The sequence below is a fragment of the Rhipicephalus microplus genome, chromosome 5 (assembly GCF_043290135.1).
Source record: "Rhipicephalus microplus isolate Deutch F79 chromosome 5, USDA_Rmic, whole genome shotgun sequence".
Taxonomy (NCBI): Eukaryota; Metazoa; Arthropoda; class Arachnida; order Ixodida; family Ixodidae; genus Rhipicephalus; species Rhipicephalus microplus.
Window position 1 is genome coordinate 55,988,008 of NC_134704.1, and position 21,087 is coordinate 56,009,094.

Here is a 21,087-nt window from a genome sequence, read left to right on the forward strand (position 1 = left end):
CGAGATAGCAGCAACGAGTTAGAAGCACTCTGATGCCTCTCCTTTATTAGAGTATTTCCGCAAACCTTCATGGCTGTTTCGATTTATGTAATTATTTATGTAATGTATGTATTATGTAATGTATTTATGTAAGCTATCACCATTCTGCCATCCCCATTATATCCGTCAGCCTGCGTATCTGCGTTATAGCAGTCATTACTTTCTTCACTATATACCTGGAACTACAGGTCACCACGTCATACTTGTTTTGATTTTGTTATGGTGGAACGCTTCGTTGTTGTCCGATATCAGCCTACGTGTGCAACAGTGAAGGAGTTGTGCGTATTTTAACGATGACTCTCAGACCATCATAGCTGTAATTGCTCTCTTTATTATTGCCCACTGCATTTGCAAGAGCCTCATTGTTAGCCGCAAGTGTATATTTGGAAGACGCAGTCATGATTTTAATGAATGAGGATCTTATCCGCGCTGACTAGATGCATACTATGCGTGCTGAATAATAACTGATTAAACTTTCGCTGGGAGCTGGCCTTTTAGGCGCTTGTATAACCAGTCGTTAGCCAGTTAGGCGTTATTGCCATTAGCCGGTACAACAAAGTACTATCGGCGTCAAAGAAAGTCCGAACAGCCGCAAGCTTTAGCAATGGCATAGTGCACACCATGCACTCATCATCATTGACAAGTGGGCAGTACTCCGTTTTGGTAGCACTGCGCACGTCCATGGTCATTAGTGTAGGGCGCGCACTGTGCAATTGCTAATGTTTGACATCACTAATACATGCCCACTGCCCAAAGCTAAAAACTGCCCTCTGTATTCATATTTTGTGCAGAAGTACATGGCTGTAACAATGCTGAGATGTTGAAACGAACCAATGCTGAAAACGAACCAATGCTTAAACGAACCATGCAGATCGAGAACCTGGAGGACCTGCTGAAGGAGAAGGACAACCAGGTGGATATGGCGCGTGCGCGGCTGTCGGCGATCCAGGCGCACCACTCGACCTCGGAGGGCGCCCTGTCCAGCCTGGAGGAGGCCATCGGCGACAAGGACAAGCAGATCGTGCAGCTGCGTGAGCAGCGTGACCGCGCCGAGCAAGAACGCAACGAGGAGCGGGACCTGCACGAACGCCAGCTGGCCGAGTACCGCATGAAGATGCACGCGCTGGAGAGCGAGATGGACAAGCTGCAGAGCCGTCTGGAGAAGGCCAATGCCGAAAAGGAGCGTCTGGAGGCACGTCTCGAGAACTCCCAGTCCGAGTTAGGACAGGCGCGCGCTGAGCTGGACAAGATCCAGGCCGAGGTGAGCCGCTCGTCCGCCGACTGGGAGCGACTTCGCGGTGAGCACGCGCGACTGTCGATCGAGAATGACCGCTTTCGCGAGCACGTGGGCCGCCTCGAGCAGCCCACGGTGACATCATTGTCGTACCGGAGCGCCACCAGCGTACTGCCGCTGCAACAGCAGCAGCACGCGTCCGACGAGCGCACCCAAGAAAAACTCGACCGCGTACAGGCCGAGCTGCGCCGGGCGCAAGCTGAACTGAGGATGACGCAGGCTGAGCAGGAGCGGGCGCGCGGCGAGCAGGAGCAGTTGCAGGAGAAGCTGGAGCGCTCTCAAGGGGAAGTGTACCGGCTCAAGGCGAAGCTAGAGAACGCGCAGGCCGAGAGGGAGGCTCTGCAGGAGGAGTACGACCGCGTGCAGGGCATCGTTGCCCGAGGCCAGTCTGACAAGGACGCCGCTCTGGCTGAAGCGGAGACACTTCGCGCCGAGCTAGAGCGGGTCCAGAGCGCTCTCACGAAGGCGCAGGTGTCGCAGGAGAAGACGCAGGCGACACTGGATCGGGCGCAGCTGGAGGCCGACAGGCTTCAGGAAAAGCTGGACAAGGCACTGGCCGAAACGAGGAGACTGGCAGCCGACCGTGAGCGCTGCCAGGACGAGGTTCAGGGCTTGCAAGGGCAGCTGGCACAGGCTCAACTGCAGGCTCAGCGGGCGCACAAGGAGAAAGATGCTCTGCAGTCAGAGCTGGAGCAGACCAGAGAGAAGGCCGATAGGGCGCTGGCATTGCAGCAGAGGCTGCATAAGGAACGTGACGCCGCCCAGGCTGAAGCGGATGCACTGAGAGACCGTCTTGACTTACTACAGAGTCAACTAGCCAAAGCACACAAGGAGCGGGAGAACGTCCAAGCAGAGTTTGAAGTGATGCGTGACAGGCATGACAAGGCGGCTCTCCAAGCGGAGCGGGGACGAGCCGAGGCCGACGCAGCACAGGCCGAGTTGCGGGCAGCGCGCGACCGCGCCGACAAACTCCAGCTGCAGCTGCAGAAGGCCCAGGAAGAGAGAGAATTGTGCAGACTGGAACAAGACAAGCTCCGTGAAAAGCTTGACAGAGCACAAGCGGAAAGCTTCAAAGCTCAGACCCGCTTGGACCAAGGCCAGGCAGAGGCTGACCGCTTGGCCTTGGAATTGGACAAGTGTACTGTCCTGCTGGCAAAGACCAAGGAAGATCACAAACGTTCTCAAGAAGAGTTTGAAGGCTTGCAGGATCTGTATGTGAGAACAAACGCTCAGCTGGCCAAAACCAAGGAGGCCGAGGAGAAGACGCGACAGGACCTCGATCGCTGTCAAGTTGAGCTGGAAGTTGCCCGCGATCGTTTGGATAAGGCACAGCTGGAGGCGCGCCGTCTTCAAGCTGAGCGCGATCGGCTGCAAGCCGAGGTAGACCGCATGTCTCTAGATATGGACCGCATCCAAACGCAAGTGGGGAAGACGCAGACACACCACGAGAAGTCGCAGGAAGAACTGGCGAGAATGCAAGTGGAGTTGGAAAAGTTGTACGAAAAACTGGATAGGGCACAGACCGAGCTTCGCAAGACACAGAACGAGAAAGATCGCCTTCAATCAGAGAAAGAGAGCCAGCAGGCTGAACTGGAACGCTACCAGGCACAAATGGCGAAGTACCACAATGTTCAGGACAAGTCTCAAGCCGACTTCGAACGGCTGCGTATCGATGTTGAAAAGATGCGTGACAAGTACGAAAAGACGCTCGGTGAACTCAACAAGACAAGCGAGGAATGTGCCAAGCTCAAGACCGAGCTGGACCGAACGCGGTCAGAAAAAGGCGTTACCCAAGAAGAACGACAGGCGCACGCCAATGAAATCGAACGGCTTTACATCGAGGTTGAAAAGGCGAAGGACAAGTGCGAAGGCGCCAAGCTCGAGGTCAAGAAACTTCAGGATGTACGCACACAGCAACAAGCCGAAAACGAGCGGTTGCGCAGAGCACTGGAAGCCACACAGGCAGAACTCAAAAAGTCCACCGCGACAGCGGATGATCGGCAACGCCAGGAGATTGAGAAGTTAACAGCCGAATGTCAAAGGCTTCGCGAGAGGGCTGACCGTGCAATCCAAGAGAGGGACTCCCTGCTTACTGAGCTGAACAAGGCTCAGGCGACCCTGAATACGCTGCACGAGGCTAGCGAAGGAGACCGGCAGAAGAGCACATCTGAAGTTGAGCGTCTCAGACACCTTTTGGGTCGCTCCGAGGAAGACCTCCAGAAGACAGTTGCCGAGAACAGCAGATTACAGATGGAAGTGGAACGGTTAAAACAGGACGTTGAGGACGCCGAGCGCTACATCTCAAGCGTGCAAGAGAGCACTCAAAAGGACCGAAACCAACAGGAAAGTCTTAAAGCGGAGACGATACGACTTCAGGGCACCCTGGAGAAGGTACAGGAGGAACTTCGGAAGACTTCGCAGGAACGAAACAGACTCCAGATTGAGGTGCAGGAGTTGGTTGGTGAACTGGAGCGACGAAGTGGTGCGGACAACGCTGCGCGGGCTCAGGAGGATGCGAGGATACGGGGCGAGATCGAGAAACAGCAGCAAGAAGTGCAGCACCTGCACAAGGAACTCAAGAGGAGCACTCAGCAGATGCAGAAGCTCGAGGCCGAGAACAAGGAGCTCAGAGCCAAACTGGAGAGGGCACTGGACTCGGCCGCTCACGCGCAAAAGCAGTCAGAAGAGGCGCAGGCCGAGACTGTGAAACTGAGAGAGGCGAACCGAATGCTGAAGCAGCAGCAACAGCAGCTGCAGCAACAGGCAGCCGGAGCCATGAAGGAAGGCGAGCGGGAAAAGATGCAAAGAGAGCTGGACAGGATGCAAGTGGAAATGGAGAGCCAGAGGGAGGAGGCATCCAAGCTGAGAAAGCAGCTCGAGCAGGCACGAGCGGAAATCAAAAACTTTTCTGTAGAACGGGACCGCTTCCAGGAGCAGTTGGAGAAGCTGGTTCAGGAGATCGAACGGAGGGAGGTCAGTGGCGCCCCGTGGGTTCGGTCAGCAAATGACCACCACCCGGCATGCCCGTTATGTTACTTCGACCCTGGCCATAGCGGCACGCTACTTCTGTTCTGTTGGCGAATGGTTCAGTGAATCTTTTCCCTGAGTTCTCCTGCACTATTTTTGTTACGTGTAGGACATTGATTTGAACGTTGTGATTTATTTTATAGTGCTTAGTTCTATACTTTGTCGAGTTTGAAGATTTTAAAGGCTTTTCGTTATTTTCTGCTTCTACACTACAGTGATTATTCTTTCTTCGTGTGTTATTTTCGTGATATTGCGCATGAATGCACGTCACTTTCAGCATAGCTTGGAAATTATAATTTTTGCATGTCCATTGTTATTATTGAAGTTCAGCATGTTTCTTATTGACTTCGCTGTTCGGTTCATTGCAAGTGTTTTTCTTTAATAACGTTCTCCTATTAGTGTATTAGTTGTAATATCACGTGGTGGATAGTGTGCTGGAAACGTGAAAAAGAGGCACAAGTAAACCACCATATTTACTCGAAAAGCAATAACAGCAAACCCTGTGAAGGTTACGGAAGTTTGTAGAGCCGTATACTGTTGGGTCTGGTTGCTAACAAATCAGAGCGTTCTGCAGTATTACTCGTAGAAATTCTCAGTAGAGATCAGCTAACAGGAGACGCATAGGTGTTTCAACCTTGTGAAGCTAACCAGGAAGAATATTACATAGTCGTCAACTGCATTTCATGCTGCAGACTTCTTTTGAATAACCGTGCACCGGCTTTTTGCAATGCGCGCTGGAAAATTGTTTCACGCGGGCTTTGCTGCCACAAACTGTAAAATCAGGCAACCTCAGCGACCACATGTAGACATTATCGTGCACAAACACCATCGCACAACTAATGTTCGCCTGCATTTTGTTTTCATTCCTTAAATATTACCCTCCACCTGGCATAGGGTGGCAAGCTAGAGTCTTGCGTACGCTAAACATTCCTGCCGTTACATTTTCCCTGCATGCTTTCTTGTACCAAAAGAGCATGCTCAATGAACAAGACAGCAAATAGTCGTGCATGTCACAAAACAATCCCCCGCTACGAGTTTCGCTAACCCCGCTAATTGTTGCGTGCTGCATTGTAGACGGAGATCCAGAATCTCCGAGCCAAGGGGGCTCAGGCTCAGCCCAAGATGGACGCCGAGGTAGAGGCCCTCAAGAAAAGGCTCGACGACCGCCAGAAGCAGCTGGATGAGTTCGAAAAGAGGCTCAAGAAGAAGAAGGAAAAGCTCGAGCAGGCAGAGGCCGCCATGCAGAAGGTACGCACAACTTTCTTTTCTGTAGCGCGTTCTCACAGCTTTCAGTGTTTCACCTCCTGTGCACACTCCGCTCGTGTCTCTTGGAGCGCCATTGTTAATGCAAGAACGTCTCTTGGTTTATTGTGCGACCCTATCTGATCTTACCGCATTTGGACATTATACTGAACCGGGCGGTGACAAACGGTGAATTTTCGCCCGTAGTGTGCGTTTAATTGCTTAGTAATGAGATGAAATGAACGGTAGTTTAGTATTTGTTTGGATAGTGTTGTTACATTGCCAATGAATGGGAAAAAAATATTTGACAATTGATCGTCGCTAAATCGCGCTCTAAGCGTTTGCCTTCATTCCAGGACTATGGTCACATAGAACCGGGTGTTGTGTTGTGGCGCCACCTGTGAGTGGCACGCACACTGAGTGCGCCCTAGTGTGTACTCTGTTCAACAGATGTCGTCTGTAATGGAACACACGTGATTGCATGCAGCCAATCGCATGTGTCCGCGTGTCCGTTGTGTGTTGTTCAATAAATGGCCGCTGGCCCGCTCAGTCTTTGTTGGGTTCCCGCGGGCTTCGGTCAACTCATCTTCTACTGCGCGTGTCGGGGGCGCGTGCCGGCGCACTTTGCGTCTCGCATTCAGTCGTCGGGCCCTCGCCGTCGGACGCAGCTTGCCGACACAACAAAATGGCGACGAGGATGGGATACGGCAAGGAGTTGTCCTTGGAGAAAGCGGAAGAAGTCGGTCGGACGCTCGAAGCATTGTCCTTGGCGAACCAAGTGTTTGCTCCCAGTCAACCTGAACATGTCGAAGCCGTTGGGCACGGCGCCCAATATGGCGGCGCGAAGAGAAAGAATGGCCGCGCCAGTCGGGGAGGCCGTGACGTCACGTCACCAGGTCCGGGAGGCCAAGATGGCGACTTTCAGCCGCAGTCGTCGTCGAGGTACCGTGCTCCAGTCGCAAATGATAAGTCTCAAGGTGACTTCCAACCTCAATTGTGCGACCGCTGCGGAAGCAGAGGGCATCACTCAAGTTTTCGAAATTGTCCAGCCCGAAGTCAACGTTGCATTACGTGCAACGCTTGGGGACATTTCGCGTCGATGTGCCGCAAGACTGCCCCTGTACAGCGCGTCTCTTCGAGGGGAGCTGTCGACGTCGTACCGGAGCAGCAGGCCTCCACTCAGTTGAACTCAACTTCAAGCTCATCAGTGTTATCTTCGGATCGTCCTTTGTTGTCCGTGCTCACAGTTAGCACCTCATCCAGAAAAAACTTAGTCGTCCACGCTGTGGTCGATGGTGTTACCCTGCGACTACTGGTGGATACAGGAGCGTCTGTATCCTTGATGACTGCAGAAGACTTCCAGCGTCATTTCAGCAAACAGCACAGCCTGTCCAAAGCTGTAGTCGACTTGCGAAACTTCTCCAAGAAGCGCATCAGGATCCTTGGCTCCTTCCAAGCTCCAGTCAAAGTGTTGCAGCGGTCTTGCTCCGTGGTCGTCCAGGTCACCGATAAGGGCACATCGCTTTTCGGCCTTGGCGCCATTCAGCGACTGGGCATCCAGATTGACGGCGTGTCGTTGACGTGTCGACTCGCATCATGTGAAGTGCAGTGTCCCTCCAACGTGCCTTCGGGCTTCGAGCAGCTCCTCAGCGACGAGTTGGGTCTCGTCAAGGGTTTCATTCATCGCATTCAACGGCGGCCAGGTGTGACTCCGGTTGCATCCAAGCTGAGACGTCTCCCTCTGGCTCTTCGCGATCAGGTGGCGACCGAGTTGCGACGACTCGAAGACTCGGATGTCATTGAACGCCTCGACGCTTCCGAGTAGGTCTCGCCGCTCGTCGTCATCCGCAAGAGAAATGGAAGCATTCGGCTGTGTGTAGATCTCAGGGAACCGAATGAGGCAATTATCATCGATGGGTATCCTTTGCCGCATGTTGAAGAGTTGTTGCAGATATTTCATGGAGCCACTTGTTTTTCTAAGCTAGACTTAGCGTCAGCTTATCACCAGCTGTTGTTAGAGGAGAGCAGTAGGGACTTAACGACGTTCATCACGCATGATGGCTTGTTCAGGTTTAAGCGTGTCTGTTTCGGTCTCGCGTCTGCGCCTGCAGTTTTTAAAAAAATAATGTCGCAGATTTTAAAAGATTGCAAGAATGTAATTTGCTATCTGGATGATGTCCTTGTGTGGGGTAAGACTCAGTCTGAGCATGACGCGAGCCTAATTGAAGTCTTGACTTGCGTAGCCAACAGTGGCATGAAGTTGAATGATAAATGTCTTTTTTCCGTGAAAGAACTTAGCTTCTTGGGACACCGGATTTCAGCTGATGGTATATCGCCGTTAGAAAGTAAAGTAAAGGCTATAGTAAATGCCCCAGCTCCTACAGACATTAAGTCTTTACAGTCATTTTTAGGTCTGGCAGGATACTATGCCAAGTTCATAGATCACTATGCAGACCTAGTTGAACCGCTTCGTCTCATACTCAGGCAGGGCCAAAAGTTTTGCTGGTCGGAGGATGCCCAACGCAGTTTTAACCAGTTGAAAATGCACCTGACTTGTTCGCCTGTCATTAAGGTGTTTAATCCTGAGCTACCTGTGGTGGTTACAACCGATGCATCTGACGTGGGCATCGGGGCTGTGTTACAGCAGCGCTATGGTCCTAAGCTTGAAACAGTAGCCTTTGTGTCGAGAACCTTGTCAGATACTGAAAGAAAGTACTGCGTGGGTGAATGCAAAGCGCTTGCTTGTCTATTCGCGAGTGAAAGGTGGCATATTTACCTCTGGGGTAGACGTTTCACCCTTAGAACCGACCGTCAGGCTGTAGTTGCTTTGTTAGCCGCAGGTGATGCAGGCCGACGGCCTTTAAGGATTTCGCGGTGGTCAGCTAGACTTTTGTATTACAACTTTGACATAGAATATTGCAAGGGCTTAGAAAATGTGGTCCCTGATGCTCTGTCTAGGCTGCCAATTCAGGCCTGTCCAGAACTTAACAAGGATGAAGAAATAGTGTCTTTAGTGACATCTGTAGTTGACAAAGAAACCGTCCAACTTGCAACGAATGCAGATGTGGCGTTGCAAAAAGTCTGTGAATGTGTATCCAAGGGCTGGCCTTTTAAGAAGCATATAAACAATGAGTTAATAGCTTACTTTCATGTTAGGGATGAACTCTCTTGTGTTGACGGATTACTCATGCGTGGTGACCGTGTAATCATTCCTAGTGTTCTGGTACCTACTTTCCTCCAATTAGCACATGAAAATCATCAAGGGATAGTACGTACTAAGCAACTTCTGCGTGAAAGGTATTGGTGGCCCCAAATGGATCGTTCTGTAGAAGAACATGTCAAGCATTGTCACATCTATCAGCTGACAGACAAGCCGGCCAAGCCGTGTGTAGCACCGTTGCAGCCCGTTGAATGGCCTGAAGTGCCGTGGCAAAAGTTGGGTATGGACATTGTCGGCCCGTTAAATGTATCTTTTCCCAGGTATCTTGTTACCTTGGTCGACTACTATTAAAAATGGCCTGAGGTTCTTGGCACCAATTCTATCTCCACAGAGGATGTCATTAAGCTGTTGGAATCGTTGTTTAGCCGGGAAGGGCTACCAGAGTTCTTAGTAACTGACAATGGTCCACAATTTGTCTCTGTACAATTTCAGGAATTTCTAAAGGAACTGGGCATCCGTCATATATTTTCGTCCAATTATTACCCCCAGGCCAACGGTCAAATAGAACGCCTTAACAGGGTTCTTAAGGAACATTTGCAGGTAGCGAGACTTGAAGGTAAAGATGCCTCGAGGAGCATCACACAATTTTTGAGTTCGTATAGGGTCACACCACATGCGGTGACTGGCCTGTCTCCAGCTTTTTTGCTGCACGGTCGACAACCTCGTTCCAAAGTAGACATTAGCAACTTTAGGATTCGTCCTAAAGTATCGGAGTCGCCCAATGGGTTGTCTCATGTCCGAAATCAGGTTGCAGCGAAACAGAATAAGAGCAAAGGGTATTTTGACAAAAGGAAAGGTGCGCAGCAAACCTGCATAAAGGTCTGCGATTTGGTTAAGGTAAGACTCCATAGAAAAGGCTTTTTCAAGTATAGTAGGCCTCTTACAGTGAAGGCTCAGGTTGCGCCGTCCACTTTTCTCCTCAGTGACGCAAAAGTGTGGAATGCATCCAAGTTAACAGTAATTGCTAGGGATTCTTTCCAGAATGCCGCCCTTTCTACTACACCCAAAGAACTTATTTACTCTTATTCCAGTTTAGATCTTTGTGGCAGTCAGTCCCCTGGTGCACTTACGTTGCAGGGCTCCACCCCCAGTTTTCAGCCAGACTCTGATTCGTCAGAGATCTCTTATAGTGAAGGGTCTGAATCAGTTGTTCCCCAAGGAACGTTGGGAAGTCAGCAGGACCCGGTGCGGGTACCTTTTTCAAGTAATCCACTAAATCTCAACCCTGGGGAGGGGGAAAGTGAAGGGACTACAAGGTTTTCAAAGACGACCGAACCTGGTCGCACTTCAACAAGTTCTACTGAGACTTCTATGCGTCCGAGCCGTCAGACAAAACGACCTAACTGGCTCAAAGATTTTGTCACTTAAGGTCAAAAGAGAGCTAGTGGGCCCAGCCACGACATCGCAGGGGACTTTCAGTACTGTGTTTTTTTTTGCAGTGTATTTCGTTTCACAAGATGTGTGACGTATCTGTTGTATTAGGCCACTTGTGCCTGTGCGCGAACTGTTCTTCTCCCTGCCGCTCGTGTGGCGTGAACATTCCTTAGTGGAGATCCTGGGACTTTCTCTAGTGTTACCCTGTGATAATGCTCAGTTTGTTGACGGGGGGGGGGGGATGATGTTGTGTCGTGGCGCCACCTGTGAGTGGCACGCGCACTGAGTGCGCCCTAGTGTGTACCCTGTTCAACAGATGTCGTCTGTAACGGCACACACGTGATTGCATGCAGCCAATCCCGTGTGTCCGCGTGTCCGTTGTGTGTCGTTCAATAAACGGCCGCTGGCCGGCTCAGTCTTTGTTGGGTTCCCGCGGGCTCCGGTCAACTCATCTTCTACTGCGTGTGTCGGGGGCGCGTGCCGGCGCACGTTGCGTCTCGCCTTCAGTCGTCGGGCCCTCGCCGTCGAACGCCGCTCGCCGACACAACACCGGACGTGACGCAGAAGTTTTGCGATTGAGTAAGGAGAGTAGCGCTATAGTGCACTAACAAGACTTAGCAAGATGAGCAACTCTTTAACTCTTTACAAGAGAATTCAATGTGTGCTGTCTTGACAGAATACAATTGGCACAAGTGACGGGTTGCCGGAGCGGCACACACACACACACACACACACACACACACACACACACACACACACACATATATGTGTGTGTGTGTGTGTGTGTGTGTGAAAATGCAAGAAAGAAAAAAGATTTAGAAAAAACCCTCTGGCGTACGGAATCGAACTTTGACCCTCTGCATCGCGAGTGCGAGGCATTAACCACTGAGCCACCGAGGAGAACATCCTTCAACGTGCAAATAACAAGGTATTTATAGCTACCACTTACCACTGGTGATAGGCATCCCGGGGGGAGGGGGGGACTTTCATGCTTTTAGCATTACCAGCAAGGTGGCGCACGCCCTCATCTCCGACGCGTACTTCGCCTCGCGGAGACGAGTGGGTCGTCGTAAAGCCCCTGAAGGCACACTCGTGCGCACTTATCTCGCGGTTGAGAGCATCTTATGTCTTGGCTGTCCTTAAGGCACCTGAATGATTCAGTTGTAGTTACCAGGCGCAGAAATGTCGCTGCTATTGTTGCAAAGTCATCGTTTGCGAAAAGGATGCGCTTTTCAGACACAGCGAAGTAAAAACTGAGACGCTTATTTGCGTTCACCGGTACCTGGGAGTACGTTTCGTCTGTTATTTGTGCGTAAGAAATGCGGGGCACGTTTCGGTGTGCTTGCCCTTCTGCGCGTAACTCTTCCAATTTGTTACTATTATGTTTATTGCTTCGCCTTTGCGGCAAAGCTGTGAATTCTTATTTTCCGAGCATGCCGATATCAAGAGTGCCTAGCACATTCCATCTTACAGAGCAGGGGGGAGGGGTGGCGGAAAGCAGTGCAACAAGCAGTGTTTTCAGGGCAATGGTGATAAGAATACAGTTCCTCCCACCTTCAGTGAACAAGAAAGAAAAACAGAAACAAAAGGGATAGCGTGTGCATAGCGAAATCTTGCGAGAAGCAATGAGCAAGCATTTCTTTAGAATATGGGCTTTCGTATGAGCCAACAGCAACATCGGCATGCTTTCCTCCAGACCGCCGGCCACCCCTGCTTTGAAAGGTGCTTGAAAACCTAGCTATTTGCGCGCTCATGAACAACAGTGCCGTGGGTCGCAATTGTTAGGCTCCGGCCACTGTTCACTTGTGATAATCTTTTTCCGTTGAGACTGTGCTCGTTATCGCTAGGCACCCTGCTGCAAACGTTACCCTGGGCCTACATCCACACACTGACTTTGTTGGTGGAAGGTCCGATATTGGTAGGGCACGTCAAAGGTGTCCAGTTCCAGAATTCAGGCTTCGTTTAACTGGACACGGGTGCTTGTATGACTTACTCGAACGCTGATATGCGTGAACGTGCATAATGAACTGGAATGAAAGAGAGTGAGAAAGCATACAATGCTTTCCTTGTGCTGCACATGTGTCGTCCTCTTTCTTATATACGTGTATGTTATTCGGATTAAAACGATAGCAGTCTCATCTAACCGTGCGACATTTCACTATACGCGTTTTTTTTTCACATCGGCAGGCGGGAACCACAGAGACAGAGCAAGAACTGGTCCGGCAGTTGGCCGAGTTGAAGATGCGTTGCGCCGAGCTGGAGACGAGGCAGCCACCGCCTCCACCGACCGGAGGAGCGAACGAGGCCGAACTGGAGCGACTGCTCCAGATCATGTCTTCCCTCGAGGAAGAGAAGGTCAATCTCAACGCACAGATCAAGCAGCTGCAAGAGTGAGTGCACCCTGCTTCAGCGTGTACCGCAATGCGGAGGGCATTTCATTGTTTAGGCGCAAGGTTATCGATAACTTCCATCGTGTCCGTGCTCGTGCGAGCGCCCGCTTTGACAGATTCAGCTGCGCGAAGACTTGATGCGAAAACATAGCAGCACGTACACGCGCGAAGCGAAGATTTCCAACTATGTTCATTTATTTACTGATGCTGGAACTTTTTTAAGAAATGACGAGGAAGGTACAAATGTTCTGCTTTTAGGAAATAAACTCAGTTAAAGTCTGAGATTCGTGCCATTGCACGTTTCTGCATTCTGCCGTGCTTCCTTCTTCGTGCAGTTAACACTTATTTGCTTATTCTGTGAACCACGTAGCCCAAACATGACATGTTTCCGGTTTTTTTCTGTACTACCAGCGGCCCATTTTTGGGATGGGATCTAAATTTTTGAGCGTATCATTCGGGAGATGGGATTCTCAAGCACTCCGTATTTTAAAGATGAAAGCCAACGGAAATCTGGTACCGACAACGATACCACGTGATGTCCAGAGCTAGCCCTCTAAGACTATTTCGCCATGAACATTCATCGAAACATCGGCCAGCCTGTCTGAGACACCGTAGCTTTTGTTAAGACAACTTCGATTGCTCACTGAGGGTACATTGGTGCTTATGCTGCTCATGGCTTCCAAGACGATGGACTCGGCTAGTCGGTATATGTCGATACACAAGAAAAGCCAGAGGGAAACACTGAAAAGGAGGAGCAAAACGGGATAGGCTGGAACTTACAACTGATGAAAGCATGCCTAAAAATAATCCGTATATCTGTCAGCAACCACCTTGCACATGCGTGAAGCAGCCATGCGTCGTATAAAACACAATATCAACAAGATATCACGGTGTCTAGAAATGGCATCTCCTTAATGGACAGGACAAGTTCAATGACGTGTCCCTGACATTAACAAAGGGGGTGGGCGATTGCGTCAGCGACATGTCAGCGCACCTGTCCGCTACAGAGATGACCTTTCTTGACGCCGTGATATATCATGAAGATATTGTTTTGTGGTACGCACGGTTGCTTCATGCATGTGCAAGATGGTTGCCGGCGGGTACGTCTTCGTTTCAAGGATGCTTTGGTCAGTTGCAAGTGCCAGCCCGTCGTTTTCTCTTCAGTTTTCGTGTTTCCCGCTGGCTTTTCATGTGGGTCATTGTGGCTTGTCTATTGTTGCCCTAGTTATAACTTATGCCCCGGGCATTGCGTGTGCCGCGCACAGGGCTCTGAAGGACCGTGAGAGCAAGCTGAACGCGATCAAGCGCAGCCAGCAGACGGACAAGACGCGGAGCGCCCAGATGATGGACGAAGCTCGCCGACGAGAGGGAGACCTCGGTCGAGAAGCTTCCAAAGCTCAAGTGAGCGTGACTGCTTCTGTATTTCTTCGCTATAGCTGTCTACGACAGTCTCAATTTTAGAGTTAAATTTCATAAATGTTTGTTATTGCTTTTGAGCAAGGATATCAGAAACAAGAAACTTAAGAAGGCACCACTGGTGTAGCCAGAAGGCCTCCTTCTATCGATGTAGCCAGATTGCCTGCGAGGTTCCTAACTATGCGTGAATTTCTTCATAAATAAACAACATCTGACACCTTAGAATATCCAGTTCAAAAACTATCGATACTTTGTCGTTTAAAGGTTTCTCTCTGCATGACTAACAAGCATAAGAAGAAGCCAACTTGATGTACTTAAGGCTTGTGGAGCTTCTTCGTGGTTCGAAAATGCAAGTTACGTTCTGTGTTAATTCACATCAATATATTGTACTGTCATCATCAGCGAAAACAAAAACTACAATGAGCGGTATGGTTGTGTTGTGTTTGCGTCAATATTCAAGTAAGACGTGTGCAAGAAATGATGCGTCGAGGGATAAACAAAGCATGACCAAGTATATGAACAGGAAATAATTGTCATGACATCAATTAAGAAAGCTAGTAACTCTTCGAGAACGCCCCGCCGTGGTGTTGTAGTGGCTAAGGCACTCGGCTGCTGACCAGCAGGTCGCGGGATCAAATCCCGGCTGCGGTGGCTGCATTTCCGATGGAGGAAGAAATGTTGTAGGCCCGTGTGCTAAGATTTGGGTGCACGGTAAAGAACACCAAATGGTGGAAATTTCTGGAGCCCTCCACTACGGTGTCTCTAATAATATCGTGGTTTTGGGACGTTAAACCTCACAAATCAACTTTTAAAGAACATAAAGCGGTGACATCTGCCAGATCTGCAAATCTTTTTCACGTCAAATCTTAATCACTTGTTCATTCCCGGACATGTCATAGTCGTGCGATCCTCTATGCACAGACGAAAAAGTATTAAATGAATCAAGTCATGTATAAAGCAGAAAGTTTACTTCAGCAGAAAATCACTTTTCGTGAATCCATGGCAATCCCCAAAAATGTAAATTTTGTTTATTGAATGCTTCGATGAACGGTCTCACTTTATAAATCACTGCTTAAGGGTCTTTTATATGACCATGTTTCTTGTGCTTGTGCACTACTAACGAGATGATCAGTTGTCATCTGTGCCGTCTTTATTATTTTTCTTTGCAGGCGCCTGGTCCAGCCAGCTTTTTCTCGAGTTTTTTCTAATATTTCTTTCGTTACGCTTACATTCTGTGTTGACGTTTGAGGCTCCCGCCAGGGGTGTTAGTTTTGGGGCTCGGCAAAAAAAAAAAATACGTTGCACACTCAGAGATGTCAGTCATCGCGAGCCTTTTGGATTTGCGTCTCATCTAACGGTAAACACCGAGCACTAACACCTATGCGCGAGTTCTGTTTTATCACTACCTATTCTGTCGCAGTTGCCTACAAAGCGTTAACTACTGCATGACGAATCGGTCACCGCAAAGACGTAGTGTAAAAGCTAACTATAACTGCCTTAAGAAAATGAAATGAGAGAGGAGATGCGTCACGCTGGCGCTGAAGGACATTTACATGATGCATATACATATATACACACTTACATCTCTCGTCGTCAACGCGTCGCAGCGTTATTTCACTTTCGCTTGTTCTATAAGCATGTGTGTTTACTACGGTGTGCAGCTGACATACTATACGATCCCCAAAGAATAACTGAGCTAATCAATCGATAGTTTTTTTTTTAATTTTGGAAAGCTCCCTTAACATTTAGACATCAACATTAGGGTAATGGTGGCTTGTTAAAGCCTCTCTTTTAACCTGAAGAATGCATTTCGTTTCTTAAGTGTTTGTTGACACAGGCTAAAGATCTTGACAAGTCAAAGTCAAATTCGGCAGGTCAAGGACGAAAAGAAGTTGCTTACCACTTGGTTGTTTCAAACATTTTTGTTTGCCCTGCGTATGACCAACGTTCTATTTTTGTGTTGTTTTGTTGGGCTTTGCGTTGTTGGTTGCCTTGGTTCTATTTTTGTGTCACACTTGAGTTTCGAGTACTGTTTTCGGAGGCTGCGGAAGGCCGTTGAAACAGCCCGTTCATGATCCGAGCCCAGTGAGCCATGGAGGAAGGCATGCTGACCGTCGAGAGATGTTGTGCAGGAGGAAGTTACCAGGCAGCGAGAACGCATCGAGGCCCTAGAAGAGGCCCTTCGGGAGAGCGTTGAGATAACAGCCGAGAGCGAGGCCGAAGTGGTGCGCCAAGAGTCTCTGCTGAGGGAAGCCCACGAGAAGGTTGGTTGATTGATATTTCCTGAGTAACCTGGCTGAATAACTTTTAATCTGTTTTGATCACAACATAGAAACCGTGATACATGATTAGTGTTCTGGAGCAGCGTTTAGCAGTGTCGACATCGGCGAAACAGATAGAACGATCGAGGACGAAAGAGAGAAAAAGCGGAGTCGGTTATCACGTGTCACTGGCCTCTAACTTCGCCTCATGTTTCTGTCTCGCACGCTGGCCCATCTGACGGGGCTCGTGCTCATGTTGGGCTCGAACGGTTGGTGTCGGTTGCACAATGTGCCTGTCCACGTTTTGCTTGGTTTGCGACACCTGCGATGAACAGAGTGGTGTGCGTAGACCCCCCCCCCCCCCCCCAACGGTGGCTGTTTCTGTGGCAATGTGTAATTAATGGTGCATTGCTACAAGTGCAGATAGCCAAAAAACAGTTAGCGTTGCTCCACATTAAACGTGCGTAGTTCTTTTCAGAGCTTAGCTTTTTGGCGCCCGTTCCTGCGTTGAACATCGTCGGCGTAACTGGCATAGCGAATGAGGACGAAAGAGAGCGGACGCGTAATGCAGCCGAGGATGAAAGGCGGAATTAGCGAGGAGAGCACGAGGAGGAGGGAACGACAGAGGCGAGACGTCAGGTTCCGCGGCGCCACAATAGTGCGCGCCGTCGTGTGGTCGCCGATGGCGCCATCACTAAGGTATGCGATGGAGTCATCCATATTGTTTCCTAAAACTAACTAGAGGGGAATCTGGCACTGCGATCGCTTAGCGACCATGGGAACGATGGGTAGTACACAGATTTGCCTAGTCTTCGTACTTGCGGGCCTCGAATCGCACTTTTGGCTTCGTTTCTTGCTGTGTCTCGGTTTTTTTTTTTTGAACGAAAGAACTAACCCTCTTAACTTTCGTGACCAGCTTTGAAATGGTAAGCCTAAATAGTTAAGGTAATGAAGTGTAATAGCTGCACATTTGCCGATTTTTTTGTTTCGTAACAAAGCAGCTCCAAGCCACGTGAAGCCAACTGGAGCCAAAAGTACGAAAATTAGACAAATACGTGGACTGTTCATCATTCCCATGTGTGTTGAAGGGCCGTGCGTTGCAGCTTCCATAGACAATAACGCCAGAGTTTTCTCGTGTGTGTTTGTAGGAAACTCTCCCGGGTCATCCACCTATATTATATATGGAAATAAAGCCCGGCATAAACGGAGGCCTGTCTTAGGCAGCTGTTGTGTAACGCCCCCCCACGCGCTACCTTCCACGGTCTCCCGCTTAGCATGGCAGTCGCACTCTACTCCATCTGCGATATTTGATGTCAAGCGGGCTGCACAAAATGGTCGGAGCCAGTCACACTGCTCATGGCGTGGTATAAAAATGCATTCACATACATGTGTCTCAATATTTTTGCATCATAACACCTAAACATAACACCTAAACAACGGCGCTCAGAATTTTGATTAGGAAGTTTCATTCATTCATACCTTCTTTGCTACCGCTTGATATATACTATCAGTTTTGGTCATTTTAGGGGGCGACACTCGCGATACGTGATTGACCAGATAAAGCAACAGCGACACGTGTCTATCCGATCGCGTCTATCAAGTACCTATAGGTCACTAGACGCAACTTGAAGATTGAAAGAAACGTTGCTATAAGAACCGGTCTTTCGCGCGCAAGACAGATGAACTTTCTTTGCGTCCTGGGTAGGAGGTTCCTAAGAACCCCCCGAGGGCTGCACCCGCGACGGGTTCGAGGACCAAAGGTTCCGGATCGCTTCACAGGCTCCCTGGACCGCCCGGAGTCGTTTCGCAAGGTGTGGACTTGCGATACATTCTAGAAAGTCTGTCTCGTTTACATGATGCCTCCTTGTTGAAACGCGCAAGCGGGGCCACCGCCACATCAAACGAGGGAACGTGGCGAGCTGATCGCATGCCGAGCACTTACGGGAAATGTCATGCAGCGCCATAGTGGCCGGTGACAGAAAGGAGCTAGTTTGGAGGAGTCGGAGGGCTATCTGCTGTCTCCTTGTTAGCTCTCTGTGCGCATCCGGAAAGGATTTCCTGCCTAATCGGTAGTGCAAACATAACTCATGAAAGATGGTCAACGGGTTCCCAATGGCGCCATCACCAGTCCCCTCCCCCTCAGTATATTGGAGGCTCGTTAGCCGGGGGCAGGTAATGAGTCGTGGATCCTTCCCGGGAATTGCTAGTTTAATCACACATTCATGGCGTTGTTTCTGCCAAACAGTGAAACTTGTGTACTAAATTTTCTCCATGATGATGGTTTGAGACACTCGACAAGTGTGGTTTCCATGCATACCGGTATTTTAAGGTGGTCCTTGCACGTCCTGTAACCTAATAATTCTTATAACAGATACGTACATGATTCCAAAATTTATATCTTCCAAAATTTTGTATGTAATGGCTCTCTATTCTATTTATATGCACTGGTTTTCGTACATTCGTTGATAGTAGGTGATGCACTTGGATCGGCAACCAGGATCTGGAGCTCGCGCTAACAGCGGAGAGGGAGGTACATGCGTCTTTTTTTTTATCAGCATAGCAGAATTTTAACAAGACCGCACGATTTCTCATAAAATATTTTTATAGACCAATTTGTTGGCGTCCGTCACACAGCTACCTTTTGATGTTTCACTGAATTCTATATCCACGACTCCAATGATAAAAAGGGACATATCCACAAAGTGAATGATGATGAGAGGGGCGAAGCGTCTGTCCGCTGTCCATCCATCCGTCCGTCATTCTGTCTGTCTGTTCATTCGTTCGCTCCTATCACACAAGAGCACGCATTGCACGGACGGATGGATGGATGAATGCTTCGTCCCACTTATTATCGTTCAGTCCATGAACTTGTTGTAAATGTTTTAATGTAACAGCGCTATCTATCCTCTTTCAACGTACGTCATATACGAAAACCACAAACGCCATCTAGTGAACTAATAATAAACTAGATGTGGCTACATACTTACTACATACAAATGGAGGAGGGAAAGACCCACACCCGAAGGAGCTTCGCTTCTAATATGGGGAAAGCTCACGACTGTGTGATTAACAGTTGGGAGGACATGTTTACGGGGGGGGGACACTGCGTATATAATCTCGCTGATCTCACCCTCCCTTCTTATCATGCACGGGAAACGCTTTACAGTAATTTTTGCGCATTCAACTTCACTTGGGCCTTGCTCAAAAAAAAAGAAAAAAATTGAATGCACAACTTAATACAGTGAAATTCTCACTGCGCCTGTAACTGAAAAAAACACTATTTACGCTATTGGACAACTAGTCTCACAACACTTTAAGTATTGCCATCTAAAGTTCTGTTTTTTCTGTCTTCCTTTCTTTTTATCTTTTCTCCTCCATCATCTTTTACTCCCCTTACTCTCTTCCCCAGCATAGGGTAGCCCACCAGTCTGAGAATTGGCTAACCTCCCTATCCTTCCGTTTTCGTCTTCCTCCACTAGTTATAGCAACGTGTCATTGCATTGCATAAACATAGAACAAATGTTCATGCCGTGAAACTTCATCTTTACATCCATGACTTTGATTTGAGCCATGCGTTGAGGTATTCGGGATCAGAACGAATATTGAATAAAATTGCTTTTTTCTTAGCACGTACGGTAGGTAACCTGATCGGACACCATTAGTGAAGCATGTTCTTCCAACATTCACTTGTTTTGTAGACGTCTTCTTTAGTCAGATTTTCTGTATCGCTGCTTACCACATCACAAGTTCTTCCTGCAAACGGGAATGGTAAAGCGCCAGTGCAAGGAACGCGCCTAAGGCACACTAGCAACTAAAACTGCTATGTGGCCATTTTATTGCGAGTGACAAACGCGACGCTCGTAGAAGGCCAGCTTTGGCACCGATCTCGCCGGCTGTAATATGAAAAGCTTTTTTAAGTGCGAATGCAGTTTATAGGCGACCCTGAATCCGCCGTACGCGGTGCGCCTTCTCTCTTCCCTAGCAACGGCGCGAGGAGCGGAGAGGAGCGTCTGTAGCAATCGCGCAGCGACGTCACACACCACGTGATTGCGCGCGCAGCCATGACTTGCTCGAGATCGGCAAGGCGTGATAGATACGGATCCATCGCAGGCATCAACCTCGACTGTGATACCTCCAACAAGTACAACGCAATCGAATGCGAGCATTGCACGCGTCGGTTGAAGACAAGGCAGCGCGGCGAGGGGCCCGTGATGCCGAGCGCAAGCGGGCGAAGCGAACCACGGACATAAACATTGATATAGTGCGAATTTACTTTCACATATACGTGTAAACTCGCCAAGATTTCCCGAGAGGGTCTAATGGTTCTTGGGAATCGCAATGTGATCACACGGGGGAGTTTACGTTAACTCACTGGCAAATGCCAACGGATTTTAACTTTACTCCCCCTCATAGCATCACCCCGTGCATTCGAACTTAACCATGTTCACCCTCGGGGAAATGCTTGGGAGTTTTTTTTTTCTAGTTGTGCTTGCTTGCGGATAGGTATGCACTGCCGGAAGCTGTCCCACTGACGCGCGCCGTTTGTTGGTGTTCTGGAATAGCGTACTGCAAGCTCTTGCGGTGCGGTCGCTGCCACTGAGCATGCGCCGTAACGCGAGCTGCCGTTCGCGCTTGTGATCTGCCCGCAGAAAATCTGAAATAGCGTGTGGCCCGCAAAGTGGTGAGCGAGCGTGCTGCGAGCGTGCGGCAGAGTTCGCGGGGGCAAACGCTATTTGAAATCTCATATAGCGCCCTTACACAAACGCTATGCTTGCACCGCCCGCAATGCCTGCTAACGGTATTAGAGAGCTCTAGCAGACGTTC

At 49.3% G+C, this 21,087-nt stretch overlaps 1 protein-coding gene across 1 annotated transcript in view; it reads left to right on the forward strand.

Moving 5' to 3' along the window:
• LOC119174518 (uncharacterized) overlaps window positions 1-21,087 on the forward strand; it is a 171,179-nt gene that overhangs the window by 126,638 nt on the left and 23,454 nt on the right. The window contains exons 7-11 of the mRNA XM_075895504.1: window positions 911-4,306; window positions 5,435-5,608; window positions 12,384-12,586; window positions 13,852-13,987; window positions 16,135-16,266. Of these exons, the coding sequence (XP_075751619.1) occupies window positions 911-4,306; window positions 5,435-5,608; window positions 12,384-12,586; window positions 13,852-13,987; window positions 16,135-16,266 (4,041 nt within the window). The remainder of the gene's footprint in view (window positions 1-910; window positions 4,307-5,434; window positions 5,609-12,383; window positions 12,587-13,851; window positions 13,988-16,134; window positions 16,267-21,087) is intronic.